This window comes from Phytophthora parasitica, assembly GCF_000247585.1.
Source record: "Phytophthora parasitica INRA-310 unplaced genomic scaffold supercont2.7, whole genome shotgun sequence".
In the NCBI taxonomy this organism is placed as follows: domain Eukaryota; phylum Oomycota; class Peronosporomycetes; order Peronosporales; family Peronosporaceae; genus Phytophthora; species Phytophthora nicotianae.
Window position 1 is genome coordinate 1,154,544 of NW_008648993.1, and position 14,884 is coordinate 1,169,427.

The 14,884-nt window shown below is 50.9% G+C and overlaps 10 protein-coding genes across 11 annotated transcripts; 5 read left to right on the forward strand and 5 right to left on the reverse strand.

Annotated features, from left to right (window-relative positions):
• Positions 1-329: 329 nt before the first annotated feature.
• Positions 330-833, forward strand: PPTG_05402 (hypothetical protein). Its single transcript, XM_008898945.1, has one exon. The coding sequence runs from the start codon at positions 381-383 to the stop codon at positions 735-737; it is 357 nt and encodes a 118-aa protein (XP_008897193.1). The 5' UTR covers positions 330-380; the 3' UTR covers positions 738-833.
• Positions 834-967: 134 nt separating this feature from the next.
• Positions 968-1,944, reverse strand: PPTG_05403 (hypothetical protein). Its single transcript, XM_008898946.1, has one exon. The coding sequence runs from the start codon at positions 1,913-1,915 to the stop codon at positions 1,058-1,060; it is 858 nt and encodes a 285-aa protein (XP_008897194.1). The 5' UTR covers positions 1,916-1,944; the 3' UTR covers positions 968-1,057.
• Positions 1,945-2,018: 74 nt separating this feature from the next.
• On the reverse strand, positions 2,019-3,022 carry PPTG_05404 (hypothetical protein). The gene has a single exon (XM_008898947.1). The coding sequence runs from the start codon at positions 2,893-2,895 to the stop codon at positions 2,092-2,094; it is 804 nt and encodes a 267-aa protein (XP_008897195.1). The 5' UTR covers positions 2,896-3,022; the 3' UTR covers positions 2,019-2,091.
• Positions 3,023-3,188: 166 nt separating this feature from the next.
• Positions 3,189-3,703, forward strand: PPTG_05405 (hypothetical protein; the record flags this gene model as incomplete). The annotated part of the gene is made up of 1 exon (XM_008898948.1): positions 3,189-3,703. One exon carries the CDS (start codon positions 3,189-3,191, stop codon positions 3,621-3,623), a length of 435 nt encoding a protein of 144 aa, XP_008897196.1. The 3' UTR covers positions 3,624-3,703.
• On the reverse strand, positions 3,684-5,349 carry PPTG_05406 (hypothetical protein). Its single transcript, XM_008898949.1, has one exon. It carries the CDS (start codon positions 5,315-5,317, stop codon positions 3,818-3,820), a length of 1,500 nt encoding a protein of 499 aa, XP_008897197.1. The 5' UTR covers positions 5,318-5,349; the 3' UTR covers positions 3,684-3,817.
• Positions 5,350-5,517: 168 nt separating this feature from the next.
• Positions 5,518-7,021, forward strand: PPTG_05407 (hypothetical protein). The gene has a single exon (XM_008898950.1). The coding sequence runs from the start codon at positions 5,579-5,581 to the stop codon at positions 6,845-6,847; it is 1,269 nt and encodes a 422-aa protein (XP_008897198.1). The 5' UTR covers positions 5,518-5,578; the 3' UTR covers positions 6,848-7,021.
• PPTG_05408 (hypothetical protein) lies at positions 6,904-7,892 on the reverse strand. Its single transcript, XM_008898951.1, has one exon. It carries the CDS (start codon positions 7,823-7,825, stop codon positions 7,055-7,057), a length of 771 nt encoding a protein of 256 aa, XP_008897199.1. The 5' UTR covers positions 7,826-7,892; the 3' UTR covers positions 6,904-7,054.
• Positions 7,893-7,928: 36 nt separating this feature from the next.
• Positions 7,929-8,866, forward strand: PPTG_05409 (hypothetical protein). Its single transcript, XM_008898952.1, has 4 exons — positions 7,929-8,065; positions 8,165-8,211; positions 8,314-8,404; positions 8,519-8,866. The coding sequence occupies exons 1-4, from the start codon at positions 8,053-8,055 to the stop codon at positions 8,707-8,709; spliced, it is 342 nt and encodes a 113-aa protein (XP_008897200.1). The 5' UTR covers positions 7,929-8,052; the 3' UTR covers positions 8,710-8,866.
• PPTG_05410 (hypothetical protein) lies at positions 8,781-13,254 on the forward strand. The gene has a single exon (XM_008898953.1). It carries the CDS (start codon positions 8,966-8,968, stop codon positions 12,737-12,739), a length of 3,774 nt encoding a protein of 1,257 aa, XP_008897201.1. The 5' UTR covers positions 8,781-8,965; the 3' UTR covers positions 12,740-13,254.
• PPTG_05411 lies at positions 12,736-14,872 on the reverse strand. 2 transcript variants are annotated; one of them, XM_008898954.1, is made up of 5 exons: positions 14,637-14,872; positions 14,452-14,552; positions 14,318-14,393; positions 14,183-14,248; positions 12,736-14,115 (listed from the first exon to the last, which is right to left on the reverse strand). In XM_008898954.1, exons 1-5 carry the CDS (start codon positions 14,847-14,849, stop codon positions 12,847-12,849), a joined length of 1,725 nt encoding a protein of 574 aa, XP_008897202.1. In that variant the 5' UTR covers positions 14,850-14,872; the 3' UTR covers positions 12,736-12,846. The 2 variants fall into 2 exon arrangements, with proteins under 2 accessions (XP_008897202.1, XP_008897203.1); XM_008898955.1 differs by having other exon boundaries at positions 14,318-14,872.
• Between the last annotated feature and the right edge of the window lie 12 nt (positions 14,873-14,884).

Genomic DNA, 14,884 nt, shown 5'->3' on the forward strand with positions numbered 1-14,884 from the left:
TTCTGCATGATCAGCAACCTCGCACCAAGCTTTACGCCGTGCCACGGTAGTCACGGGATGCAAGTCACAATTCGTTCAGGGAAACTTACCATTGTCACTTACAAAAAGAAAGTCTAGCTTAACGTCATCATCCATGTTGAAGTGAGCACAGCAAAAAGTGCCTCATGCGAGACGTCCTCGCTGCAATGGCCACACACGAACCACGCTTTCCATCTTCCCGCGATGCACTATAACGTCGGCGGCGCTCGCTGTTTGACGGGAGATTTTCGCCATCTTCAACGCGTGGCCAGCATTTTCGTGGCTTGACAAAAAAATCATTATCCAATTTCCCTCCAAGCTCCAACACAAGCTTCCCACTTCACCTTCTGTATCTCAGCACCATGAAGACTTTCGCCTACGCCGCTGCCGCCACTGTTGCCTGCCTCGCCACGCAGTCTTCCGCTTACAGTAACACTGCGTGCCCAATCTCGGAGACTGTCAAGCTACTAGCCCTGGGCGACGACCAGTACCTTGATTCGTGCCAGACCGCATCGGGTTACACGTTCGTGCCGCCATCGGCCTACCCCACCGAGTCCCAGATCTTGCTCATGTGCTTGACACCGGACTGCCACTCGCTCATCGCTGATCTCCTGGCCCTCGAGCCAGCAGACTGCGTGATCAACTTCGGCACCGTGTCGATCAACGTTCTGGAGCTCGCAGAGAGCTTCACACCCAACTGCACGGCTCTCGGTCTTTGAGCTTAAGCGACCCAGCTCGCTACGCAACAATAACGAGTGTTCCAGTGACGTGAACAAACAGCTCGTAGCCAAGTAATGAAGTCGTTTAACGTGCACATTGTTTATTTTGTTTTTCGTATTGTTTCACTTCTGTGCTAACTAACTAATATTACCAGTAACAGTTTTGACAAGCGTCGGGCATATTCTATCTAACCTCGACGAGTTTCAACGATGATGAAATGACGAAACATATCGAATTGCTGGCTTTTCATTTTTGTTGGTCGAAAGTTACAAAGTAGTTCATCGTGTAACATTTTGATACATGTACTACATAGTATTGGTTACAATCTCGAAGCCGCAGTCTCGATTCCCTTGTTGCAGTGCTGTTTGATGATCCGGCCAAGCTCTGCGTAAAACTCGCTGTTTCTAGAAGCAGAAGGGAATTTATGTCCGCCGTCGTGTACGAAGATTCGCTTCTTGAACGCATTAGGCTCCGCTTTATCCGCCCACGACAACGCCAATCGGTGAGATTCATGATAAAGTGGGTCCGTCTTTCCAATTAGATGAATCGAAGGCAGAGGCACAAGAACGCGGTCCCCTGACATGTCCAGGAAGAGTGATTTCACATTGACACCACTCACGTCCACGCCACCAACGCAGATCACGAGTTTCCACCAGCGCACGTTGCCATGGCGCAGGTACCACATCGTCAAAATCGTTAACAGCGCCGCGCCCTGAGAGAACCCTATGACGATGTCGAACGGACCCTGACGACGAAGTTCCTCGTCGATCCTTATCATTGACTGCTCAATGCCCTTGTATGACAGACTCCATGCATGGTCTTCTCCTTTATCCGCACCACTTTGGAGGCGCGCCTTGGCAGATGACTCTGCGTCGTTGTACAGTAACGGAGATCCATCTGCTAATTGGTTCTCAAACCATTCGTAAAACGGAGCGCTCGCCTTGTACGCACTCTCGACCATCGGGTCACTCGTCCCTCGAGCTTCATACGTGCCGTTGAGCATCACAAACTCGGCAGAATCCCCCAGCGCAGTGCGAATCCCGCGCGTTTGGTCCATCATGACCGCCTTGTTGGTGCGAAACCCGTGCAAACATAACACGCGAATCTTCTTGGAGGACTCAAATGGGGGCGGATTTAGCGCCCTAGGGACAGGCAGATTCTCAGCTACAATCACCATGATGAAGAATTGACAAGTGGCGGCCGTGCATCAAAATGTCGACTGAGCAAGGCCAACTTCAACGATGACGTGTACAAATTGGCAATGAAGATAACAATGATAAGGTTCGCATCAACTTGGTTCAACAAGAAACATGGGAAGTTGGTTTATTCTTCTCTATAAAACACTGCTACTGCTTAAAGTCTTGCAACGGAGCTCTGGCGGGTGTCGTCGAAGAACTGCCAAATAGTGCTCGCCAAGTCCTCGTAAAACTGCTTGTGTCGCTTAGGAGTTGGGAATTTGTGTCCACCGTCGTGTTCCAGTAAGAGTCTTGGCAACGGACTGCCCTTGGGGTTCTCTGTGAACATATCTGTCAGGACCAAAGATTCCTCATACAAACTGTCCTTCTGCCCCACGACGTGGATTGACGGGAACGGTACCAGAATTTGCTCTCCTTCATGCGTTTCGAACAGCTCGCGGACGTTAATACCTCTCGGGTACACGCCGCAGACGCAGAGTAGGAGTTTCCACCAACGCTTGTCGGTCTTCTTCAGGTACCACATGGACAGGATCGTGAGCATGATGGCGCCTTGTGAAAAGCCCACGGCCAGGTCGAACTCGCCCAGCTCGTTCAGTTTCTCGTCCATATACTCAATTCCCTGGTCGATGTCCTCAAACTCGAGGCACCAGCGCTTCGTAGTGCCTCTTGGTACGCCCTCCTCGGCTTCAATGTCCTCACGTTCCTCCTTCTCCAGATACCGAGCAGCCCACCACTCGTAGAATGGCGCAGTTTTGCCGAACATGCGCTCAATAACCTCATCGGTTGGTCCGCGCGCTTCGAACGGCCCGTTGAGGAAGACAAACTCGGCGTTGGGACCTAACGAGTCTCGCAACCCGCGTGTCTGACTTTCCATCACTTGGATATTTGTTCGGAAGCCATGAAGACACAAAACACGAAGTTTCTTGGTCGGAGGAGAAGTAATAGGAGTGGCAGATGACATGGATATCTTGGTGCTCGTAAATTGGTGTCTGAAGAAGGAGGAGGTTGACAAGACACCGATGCGACGCCTCACGTGCCGAATTTGACGTAAGCGAAAAAGAGATCACCTACTATGTACCTTTTTAGTGGTACAAAGGAATGTGTTGAAAGTGTCAGCTAACTTGCATGTAACTTTTCAAACTGTTATCTCGAGATGGAAAACCCAAGGTGAACGTGAAGTGACAATTGATTGGAAACGATGATCAGTTGGATAACGGTTTTCCAGCAACCAAGTATTATTCTTCCACCATCGCAATGAACGCTGAACCAGCTGACCCACGCGCTGACAAGGGCACTAAAGACGTCGCAGAGACCATAACCGGCGGAGACACGATACACGCATTGAAGGACAACGTAACCAACGAGGAGGACGAGCGGGACGAGCAAGCCGCTTCGAAACGTACTGGTGCTGCAACCGCGGAGAGCAAGAAGAACGGTATCGCGCTGCTGGGCGTGGGGTCACTATCGCAATGGGGCTGGGCCGAAAGGCATTCCAATGAAGATCGGTGTGTGGTGGAAAACATTGAGCAGTTCCACCTGTTCGCGGTCATTGATGGTCATGCTGGCTGGAGGACGGCCGATTTCCTAGTCGAAGAGCTGTTCAAGACGCTGGACGGAGTGTACGACAACAGCTTCGACCAGACCAAGCTCTTCAAAGTACTGGAGGAACTGGATAGTAAGATCTACTAGTAGGCTATTATTTCTTCTTCCTTTTTTCAAACGATCGGTCTTCGTAGTTGGCAATGCAAGTACACGATTTAAGCTTGGTTACTGTTTATTACTTGGTTTGTTAGTAGCACTACATGGAAAAAATATATAATACGTCACTAAAAGTCTGCGGGGCCTACCTTCAATCGGTAGAACAGCACTTATCCATCGTGTGCTCAGACGAAGCCGCCACCGCCGGCTTTACTCATCAGCCCGTCGATGTTGAGCATAACGTTGCCCTGACGATTCGCCACCAACACCTCCGACAAAAGGCTGTTGGACGTATCACCTGACACCACTGTCTTCTTGTTCTTCGCGAGCGAGCCCAACATGTCCAACTTCCTCATTTCGAGCACATGCTCTCGGTACTTCTCCAGCTTTTTCACAGCAGATCCTTCAGCGCGAGCGACGATCTCTGCAGCCTTTGACTCCGAAGTGACTCGGACTTCATCAGTCGTTGCCTCCAACTGCATTTGCAGTGCAGCCTTCTCGGCGTTAATGAGCCCGATTTCGGCATCGCAGTGAGCATTAATTTCAGCCGCGATACGCACAGTCTCAGCCTCAATCTCTGCAATCTTCAAGGCTGCTTCGACGTCACGGTTGTTGCAGATCACAGCAGTCTTCTGGTTGATCTCTTCGTCTGTGAGTTTCGTCTGTGCGTTGATGAGATCGATACCTTTGCGAATCTCAGCACACTTGGCCTTACCCGTCTGCTCCTCCTCCATGTACATCATTCTGCGCTTGAGTTTGGTCGTGTCGATCTCCTCTTTGTACTGCAACATTTGCATGTCACTCATCTGCTTCATATTCTGCTCCTTGATGGCGCTCAAGTGTGTCGTACGGCTCTCCATCTGCCTCTGGAATTCCTGCGGAAGGGTGACGTTGGTGATCGCAACGCTGGTAATTTGCACGCCGTACGTGTTGAACTGGTCGTTCAAGCTGCGCTTGATGTCTTCAGTAACGCAGTACATCACCCTCTCTTCCGACGGAGTATCCTCCGTCTTTTTCATCTTGGGGGAGTGGAACTCGTCGTTAACTGGCCGGTTGGTGCGGAAATTGAGCGCTCCCGTCTTGAATCTCTCGCGCATGGTGCCGTCTCGAAGCTGGTATACTTCCGTGTGCTCAACACTACGAGCCAGAGCGCGTACAGCTTCATCTTGCGCAGCCCGAAGCTGAACTTCGAGCCCATTCGGACCTAATTCGTACACGAAGCGGCGAACGAGCTCAGGGTCTTCGCCCTTGGACTCGTCCCCCATGATTCGGAGGATCAGACACATATCGATGCCGACGGTCACGTCGTCCGCGGTCTTGCAACCCTTAACGGGTGTGTCGAACACAATGTATTGCTTGGTGACGAGGTGGGCCACCTTGGTGAAGACCGAGGCGAAGTGCATCCCTGGGGGCCACACGGGCGTGCGACTGCCGTCCGACTTGACGTAGTCCACGTCGCGTCCTTGGTGTTGCACGAGAGCATACGTGCCCTCAGGCACGCGGATGTAGGGCTTCACAGGGCTACGACCCGGATTGATGATCACAACGGTGTTGCCGTCGTAGCAGGCGCCGAAGACGCGGTTGGCGGCATCCACACGCCATGTATTGCGGTACAGCAGCCGCGTCTGGTGTTGCGAACCACCGGGGAGCATGTCCGCACTGAGTTTACTGCCGCCACAGCCCATGGAGAGAGAATTTGTCTTGAGTGTTTGACTGAAAATTCAGGAATGACACGCACTTCAACTTGTCGGCGACAGAAATGTGGATACAGGTTTATGGCTACACTTCGTGGAAAAGAAACAGCAACGAAAAGAAAGCAGATGTAAAAAATGTAGATACATTTTGGTAGCTACACTTTCGTCTTTAACCTTCACTCTCGCTTTCATTTTCTCAGTTCCTCGTTGAAGAACAACCATTTTCAAATTCACTAACTACCACAACCGACAATGATGACTTCGTCGTCAACGCCCGCGACTCGCTACAGCTACCGCGTGAATCACCTGGTGCAGAAAGACATCCGCAAACCCATCGATGCCATGAAGACCTTCAACGCCAAGGTGACGGATGGTCGGATCCCGATCGTTCTCACGCCCAGCTACCCGACGTTGATCACCTTGTTCATGAAAGTGCCGTCGGGGCTTTGGGTGCTCAAGCAAAAGTGGAACGCCCACGCTGGTATGATGGATCCTGGTCTCAAGATGTTCTGGCCGGCCTGGAATCGCGTCTCGCACATCGTCACCAAGCAGGCAGTGACCTACTCGAACCCTGTGCGCGGATGCCCCACCTCCGACAATGTGATGGTGGATATCGATATCTCCATCAGCTTCCAGATCGGCCCCACTGAGGACGACGCCTACACATTCGTGTACACTTTGGGTGCGCATCGCTTCGACGAGCTGCTCTACAGCTTGACAGAGGAGGCCATTCGCGGCCTCGTACACTCAGTGCGTCATGATCAGGTGCATGATCTTCGAGAGGAGTTTGCCATGGGCATGAAGACGGATCTGAATGCCAAACTTAAGTCCTTCGGTGTCTTTATCCACAACGTCAAAGTGACTAATGTGGATTTGCCACAAGCGCTCTCCAGGACGCTGGAAGAGACTACGGCGTTCAAGACGCGCATGGAAGAACAAGAGAAGAATCATGAGAATCAGATGCGTATTCTGCTAAACCAGGAAACGCAGAACCTCACCGCGTTAGAGAAGAACAATGAGCGTGCGATCCAAGATCTACAGGCTGAAAGTGTTCGTGCCGCTATCATTCGTGACGAGCGACGCACGATCGCTGAGGCCAAGGCACAAGTTACAGTTGCTGAGCATGTGTCGAGAAACGAAAACAAGATCAAAGCGGCGGAAGGTTACAAGGCTGATGCTGTGGCCACTGCGACTGCTAAGACCGTGAAACGCAAAGCTGTGCCGTTGGTGGAGCTCAACAACCTCAAGACGGACTTTGAGCAGTTCGTGAACGTTGCCAAGGTGAAGGGAGACGCAAGAATTCAAGCTGCGGAGAAGGAAGCGGAGAAGATTCTGGCGAATGCCGAGGCAGAAGGCAACTCGGCTGCGTTCCTGAAGGCTAAGCGTGACTTCGACTACAAACAAAAGAAGATTACCATGGAGTCTGCCTTGCTCCAGTCCGTTCCACTTGTCGTTAGTGGCAAGAATGGAGACCAGCTCATTCAAGGCACGCTGTTGCAAACAATTGCGCCAGCCAAGTGAACGGACTTCTACGAAGTGACGCATTTTCGAGCCACAGCTCGCCCAACGGAAGGCATGACGCTGTCATCGATGTTTTAGTTGAATATTTTTATTGAGTTGGTGACTATTTGGCACTGCGAGAGCTACAAAGCAGCCTATTTTTTTTTTAATAACGCAACACATTTATTTGCAGCCTTTGTGTATATTGTTGCCTTTGCTGTAAGATATTTAGGCGATCCACTCACTTGCAGACGGTGACTCGCAGTGCGAGCGAATGATCTGTGCCACGTCTTCGTAAAGCTGTTCGTGTCGCTCTCCACTAGGAAACCTGTGGCCTGTGTCGTGCTCGAACACGAACTTGTCGCGAGCTGCTCCCTCGGGCTGATCCTCGTACATGTCCACCAATTCGTAGCATCCGCTACGCCACTTGTCCGTCTTTCCAACAATGTGAATCGATGGCATTGGAACCAACTTCTTAGTACCATCCGGGTGCTCGAACAATGGACGCAATGCAGCCCCACGCACGCGCGGACCACAAACACTGACGCAGCACTTCCACCATCGCTTATTGTGGTGATGCAGGTACCACATCGTCAGCGCTGTCATTGTCTGTGCCCCTTGAGAGAAGCCCACAACCGCGTCAATAGGTCCGAGTTTGGGGAGCTGTTCGTCCATATACTTGACCGTGGTGTCCCAGTCCACATAGTCGTGGTACCATCCGCCGTCCAGATATTCAATCTCCTGCGTCTCCGGGTCCAATCGGTGCGGCCGCTCGCGCTCCGTGAAGCTTCCCCATTCGTAGAATGGCTTGTTATCGTCGTAGAGTTTCTCGATAACGTCGTCCGAAGGTCCACGGGCTTCGATGGGCCCGTTCAAGAACACGAACTCGGCGTGTGGAGCCAGCGCCTTGCGCAGCCCGCGCGTCTGATCCTCCATGATCTTGGCATTGGTGCGATATCCATGCATACACAGCACGCGCAGCTTCCTAACCACACCCATGATAGGCGAATCGGAAAGTGAGAAGTCATCGCTCTAAGAAGTGCATTTTCACGCACTGGCATAGTTGACGTCAACTTCAAAATGTTGCGTACACCATCATTGGTGTGAGAAACATCGAATTTGATGTATCCATCCAAATGACGTCTTGATTGGTCAATACTCCTAGGGACGGAGTACAGTAGCCAGCTGGATTGACAAGAAGAAGTCCTCCAGTATCAGACTGCAGCATGAGCGGAGGAGGTACGCGGCGACTGGCGAAGTCTGTTTCGGTTTATTCGTTACCCGGTTGGCTGACCCTAGTGTCCTCTGTCTGTTGATGTTTGGTTCACCTCTCGACAGGCTATTTGTGCGGCACCATCTTCAGCTTCGTGGGCTTCGTTTTCCTGGTACACTGACGTGACGCTTTCGGTGGTCTATTAGCGCTGCCCAGCAATAGAATTACGCGTGCTTACACTCTTTTCATTATTTATTATGTGTATTTGTGATAGGTGGTGGTGGGATCGCTGCTCAAGCTACAGCCCATGTACATTCTCAACGCAAAGACGCCTAATTCCGGTGCCAACGCATGTTTTGAAGCCGGTGCGTCCTTCATATGCGAGTCAATTAATCGATTCTTGACTGCTAATATGCGTGTGTTATTTGCTACTCTCTGGGTTGTGTGCGGTGATTTCGTTAAAATTTGATGCTGCTCAGCCATGTTGTATGCCGTTGCATTGGTCGTCTGCTACACGATGTGGCGAAAAGAAAAACTACGTGCTGGCGAGCTGGACTTCCTATCGGACTCTTTCTCGATCAAGCGTGAACGAGCTTTCTATGGTTCCGAAGACTCAGACGAGGAGCTGCCACTGGCGAAGAACATGTCTCCCACGCCACGCATGGTGTAGAAGTCTCTGAAAACTCGTCGAAGTCAGACTAGCGATGATATCTAAGACCACAACTGTTTTGCATAGTCCAAAGTGTTCCAGATATTCGTGCTTGAGCTCTCACCCATCTCTATCTTTCTCGCTAGCTGACCACCAACGTCCGAGTCCCTTATACCCACTCTATCACTGTACTCTGTTTTTTCATGTTCAGTACACCAAAATCCTCCCTCACCGCCATAATAGATCTCAGTAGCCAAATTCTCGATAGTGTCTAAGCATGAGCGACTGGCGCCCTGCAGATCTACCGAAATCCACGCCCACCGGCTGGGACTCCAGCGACGAGGACGAGTTCTCGACCTCTCGTCAGCAGCATCGCGCTCAAGTGGCGTCCGTGTTGACGCAGCTGCCGCGTGCCGCCCAGGACGAAGATGATGACGGTCCTACAGCCAGCAGCCCAAGTGTACAGTCCACAGCGCTAACTACGTACAGTTCATCTGGCCTCGAGGGTCTCTACGACTCTCCAGGATACACAAGCAACGGAGGCAGCAGCTACAGCAGTTCGGGGGGCTATAATCGACCCAGAAAGGTCTTCACAGGCCTGTCTAACCAAGGAGCTACTTGCTACATGAACAGCCTGCTACAGAGCATGTTCATGACACCTGAATTCCGCCAGGGCTTGTACAATTGGACGAGCCATCGATCAGCCAAGAGGTTGGAGAGTCAAGAACAAGAAGATAAAGAAGAAGACGACGAAGAAGAAGCAGACGAGGATAACATCCCGTTGCAGCTGCAAAACCTATTTGCCAAGCTGCAGCTGACCACACAAGACTCTATTTCCACTAAGGCTTTGACCAAGAGCTTCGGATGGACAGGAGCAGACGTATTCCAGCAACACGACGTCCAGGAACTGTGTAGAGTGCTGTTGGACGCACTGGAAAAGACTTTTAAAGGCACCGTGAACGAGAATCTGGTGAACGATTTATACCAGGGATCACTGAAGGATTACGTGCAGTGTTGTGAGTGCGGCTACGAGAGCTCTAGGATTGATAATTTTCTGGATTTGTCGCTAGTTATTCGACCGTTTGGCTCGACGGAGATGATGAAGACAGTGGAGGAAGCGATCGAGCTGTTTCTAAAGCCAGAAATGCTGAATAAAGAGAACCAGTGGATGTGTGACCGGTGCAAGGTGAAGCGAGACGCTATTAAGGGACTCAAGTTCTCGAAATTGCCGTATATTTTGATGCTGCAGCTTAAGCGCTTTGACTTTGACTATGCTACGATGAATCGCATCAAGTTGCACAACAAGGTGACATTCCCCAAATATCTGGACATGAACTCGTACGTGAGTGACGAGAATGGAGGCGTTCGTGGAAAAATCGCCAGGAAAATGTCGATGGAACGTCACGAATTGGAAGGTAAGAACCACAAATCGTTAGAAGATACAGTGCCTGCAATGTCTTCTTCACCACCGCCACCACCAGCACTTGCAGCGATGGGTGGACGCATGCATCGACTGTCGTCAATGGATGAATCACAGCCGGTGACGTTCGATGAGAAGGAGGATGATATCAACGAAGAAGATGCGGACGGTGCAAGCTCGTTTGATACGTGGAGCCCGACGTTTGACCCAGAAGTCATGATCAAACGGTCAGGACCTCATGTGTACGAATTGTACTCGGTTCTCATCCACTCTGGCAGCGCACTGGGTGGCCATTACTACGCGTACATTAAATCTCTAGACACTGGTAAATGGTACAATTTCAACGACTCCAACGTGAGCGAGATCTCCGACACGGAGCTACAGAACGCATTTGGAGGAGCTAGTGGTTCTGGTTACAGTATGCGTTACAGTACGTGCGCGTACATGCTGCTGTATCGGCTGGTTGATGCCCAGAAGAATGTTAATGCGATCTTGCCGGAGAGCATCCCGCAGTACTTGAAAGACAGGATCCGCGCGGACGAGGAGAAAATCCACAGGCTTGAGCAGGAACGGATTGAAATGGCCAAGAAAGTGCAGGTCAAGTTCTTTATGAAAGGCGCCAAGCCCAAGAATTTAGAGAAAGCCATTCATGTGTACAAGACCGCAACGATCCGCGAAGTGCTGGAGATAGCGTGCAAGGAGTTTGCCAAGGAGAAAGACGTAGTAGTCCCATCCATAGAAAATGTACGGCTGCGCGGGTATAACGACTATAACTGTTTGTTATCGGACACGTACAACGACAAAGAGGACATGACTCTGTCGGCGTTAGGAATCTACGCTGGCCAGCAGATGTTCCTTGAGGTGAAGAGCGACGATGAAAAATGGGAGGATCATGACCCGACCAAGCTCCAGCTCTTCGTCCGACGCTTTGTTGATGATGCAAACAAGAGCAGCAAGACACCCGGTGCATTCATGGCAAGGTGTGTTCAGGTGGACGAGGACGCGAACGTGGGATCGCTCTGCGCTCTTGTCGCCAAGAAGTTTTCAGTCCCTGCTGACCAGAAGATCCGCCTCATCAAGAAGAGTGCGACCACATACAGCATCTCTGCAGCTAAAATTCTAAACGCCAACGAGGAAGAGCGCACTCTGAAGTTACGACTAAAGATGGATTTGCACCTGATGAATGGAACTGAGTTGTACTTCGAGGAGACCCCCGATCTTGGCCTCCCGTCACCAGCTGAGGCTTTCTTTGAGCGTGAAGCCAACATGATTACAGTCAACTTCAAATACTTGACTAGTCCGGCCGAGCCTATTCGCATCGACCGACGAGAGACGATTCGTACACTAAAGGAGCGGATTAGTGCCAAGATCGGCCTCCCTTTGGACAAATTCAAGCTGCTTCGAGGCATCAACAGCGCTGGCGTAGAGATCAAGGCGATTGACAGCACGCTATCCAAGCTGTCGATCGGCTCCAACCACACAGTCTTTGCGTTGGAGGGTACTCCGTTGAATACGGGCGAGTACAACTTCAGACTGATGTTCTACAACCCGACAAACACTGGTTCAGCATCTCCAGAGAGCGGTGACAGCAGCCACGACCAGCCTACCGTCACGAACGCTGACGGACAGGATACGTTTGACATTGATGAGGTGCTGGTGTCAACGGGTAAAGATGACTCGTTGCTGACTTTCGTGAGCCAAGTGGTGATCAGCGAGGAGATGCTGGTGGAAGATATCCGTAAGAAGGTGTGGGACGAGTTAGTGGAGAAAAAATTGGTAGATGACAGCAAGTTGACTCCGTCTCACGTTCGTCTACGCGATCTGCGTCAAAGCACTATGACTAGCGTGTTGGTGGACAGTCAGAAGCTCGTGGAAGCATCTAAACTGGCAGTGTACGAAGGCAGAAGCATCGTGGCGGAGCTTTTGACGGAGCCGGAGACCTCGGAAATCAACCACCGGATCGTTGAATTTGCCTATGTGAACCGCGCGACGTGGAGGTTTGTTAAGAACATGAGACACGAGGTGATCATTTCCAGTTCGGAGGAAGAGAAGCATCCCGATACGTACTTGGCAAATGCTGCTAGCGCTGCTTTGTCGATCCCTACAGAGCGCTTGGCGTTCGCTCGTATCCCGTATCATCGCGATTCGATTGATATCCTTGAAGTGGTTTCTTACGAGTTCTCGCCTGCTGCGGCCTTCGCAAACCAGGAGTCTGAATACCAGGAGCTCTTTTTGGTCATCGATACGAACGTACAAATGACATTTATGAACAACCACGAGCGCCAGCTTATCCAGAACTTCTTGGCCAAGAAGAGCGAAGAGAAGACGCGGGCGTTGCGTGCCAAGTATTCGTCCAGTAACAATAACACGTACCAGTATCAGAAGCCCAAGGAAGCTGCGCTGGTCATCCGGACGCGTTCCAAAACGAGCGAGCACAAAGGAACCGGCAGCGTAGGCAGCAGCAATGGCAAAAACTCGAACGGTGTCAGCATCCGTACGCCCACTCGTCGTGCTGAAAAGGCCGCGGCGCGTCATCATGCCTCGTCCGACACGGACGACGAGGATGACACCGACTTTATGACGGAGAAGACGGAACCTATAGACATGGATCTCTTCGGAGACTTGTCATGAGGTAAAAAGGTTTGCACTGTAGACGTTTTGTCGCTTCATGAACGCAGCAAGTGAGCAATATAGCGGTCAACTAATGCATGAATTAACCTGAGTCTTTATCACAGGGGTTACGGTGACATCAAGTCGATCACAGGTGTTGTCGTGACAACAGTTTGAAGTGCGTCCTGCCTCGTTGGAGTTGATGGAGCCGCAAATTCAGCTCCTTCGTGATGATCGACACGCGGAGTGTCACCTTGTGTGTCTTCATGCTGACGATTCCTGCATTTCTCTGAATGGCACGAACATTCAGTGCTACAAACACGACTCTGCGACTTGCAAGCGCATGCCTTCGTTGCACATTTGCCTTGACAAGCGCAACAGGAAGCTGCACTGGTCTCCAGCATCTCGTCGATTTCGTCCATTACGTCATCAGTGACTGAGGAATTGTTAACTTTACTTCTCTTGCTGCTTCGATGTTCGTCATTCACGTAGTCCGGATCGTTTTCAATGTTGTCTTCTTCTTCGTCGCTACTGCTGAAAAACGTCTCCATCGTTTCGTAGGACTCCCGTTTCTTTCGCTTTTTAGCAGGTTTCTTTGAGGCTTGATCCTTCAATACCTGCAGTTCTTTACTCAGCTCCTCAGCGATTCTTTTCCACTTGTACTTAGCCGCATTTGCGAGTCGAAGTTCTTCCGTCAGCCTCCGATTAGCTTCCTCGAGAGAGCTGACAGCGCTAGAACGAGAAATATCGGGTCGTTGAAGCTCCACCTCATTCCTGTCCGTGTTGATGACTGCTTGGTTCTCGATTTTCCTTGATCGTGCAGCATACCGTAGTGAATTGGTGGTCTCCTCCTGGTTCACGTCGGCTGGGCTGATACATGCAATCATAAGTGTCTTGCCATTACCACCGAGACTGTCTTGAAGCAAGCGCGTGAGCTTGGAGTCTCGATAAGGAACATGTGCGGTCCGGTTGCGCTCCGACAGTGCATTGATGACGTTGCCTAGAGCTAATAGCCCCCGGTTAATGCTCACACCCTCTTTGAACCGAGCTCCTTGTGTGTTGGTACGTCGCACGCGTTCGGAGCCGGCCAAGTCCACGAGGTGGAACTTGGAAAATCGCGTCTCCTTGACGCCGTCCGCGGCCTCACGATACTCCATTGATATTGTACAGATAGCGTGTGAGCGGCTTGACTTGCCGTTCATACTTGTTGCAGCTGTAGCACGTGATACTGCACCAGAGCGAAGTAGCTTCAGCGCTTCGTCAGCCGACTTCACTGTGTGTTCTTGAAGTCCATGAACGATAATCCCTCGATCCCCATCGCCTCGTACGGACAGCATCTGGCGTAATTTATCCGAGGAAATCTTGGGAAGGAGGTCACGAATTTCTTCGTTTAAGATCTGTAGCAATTTAATGAGATCATCACGCCGTGCTCGATATCAACATTAGAAAAGTATAGCTACGCACCTCCAAATACGACAACTTAATAACAAAACGTTGCGAGCTTCTTGAGGCGTTTATTCTCTTAAAAACCTGGGCACATAGCAAGCGTTTTGTCAGTATTAAAATGAATCTCCACGTGCGTCAAATATTAATACTTACAGTCTCTATAACACGCGGAATGACACCACGGTTGCTAAGAGCAGCGCTTGATCCGAAGTCGTTGCCCATTGTGAATCTTTGCAGCGCAAGCGTAAATTAGATAATCACCAGGTCACTTCTTGATCTTCACTTACGTCTTGCCAGATCCGGTCTGGCCGTACGCAAACACGGTTGCGTTGTAGCCACTGAAGAACTGGTCGACTATCGGGGCGACCAGTGTTGTGTAGATGATCTCCTGCATCAAATTCATTGCAGCGAGCATAGCGATGTTAACACATGCGTAAAATAGCATCGGCTTTGCATTTTTTCGCCAGTACACCTGCTGCGTCGTCGGTGGGAATGCAGCGTCGAAGTGGAAACACTTGTCAGCCAGCAGGACGTTGGCATCCTCAACGTGTACGCAGACTTTCGAGCCTTGCGAAGCCTCAATAGTGCTCAAAGGTCGCACGCGGACGGCAACCTGCACGGCATCGCTCTTGGATGATGGTTCGCAAGCCGCAGCCGTATCCTGCGTCTTGAGCATCATAGTCATAGAGCAACCAAACGCGCCAAATTTGAACTACAAAA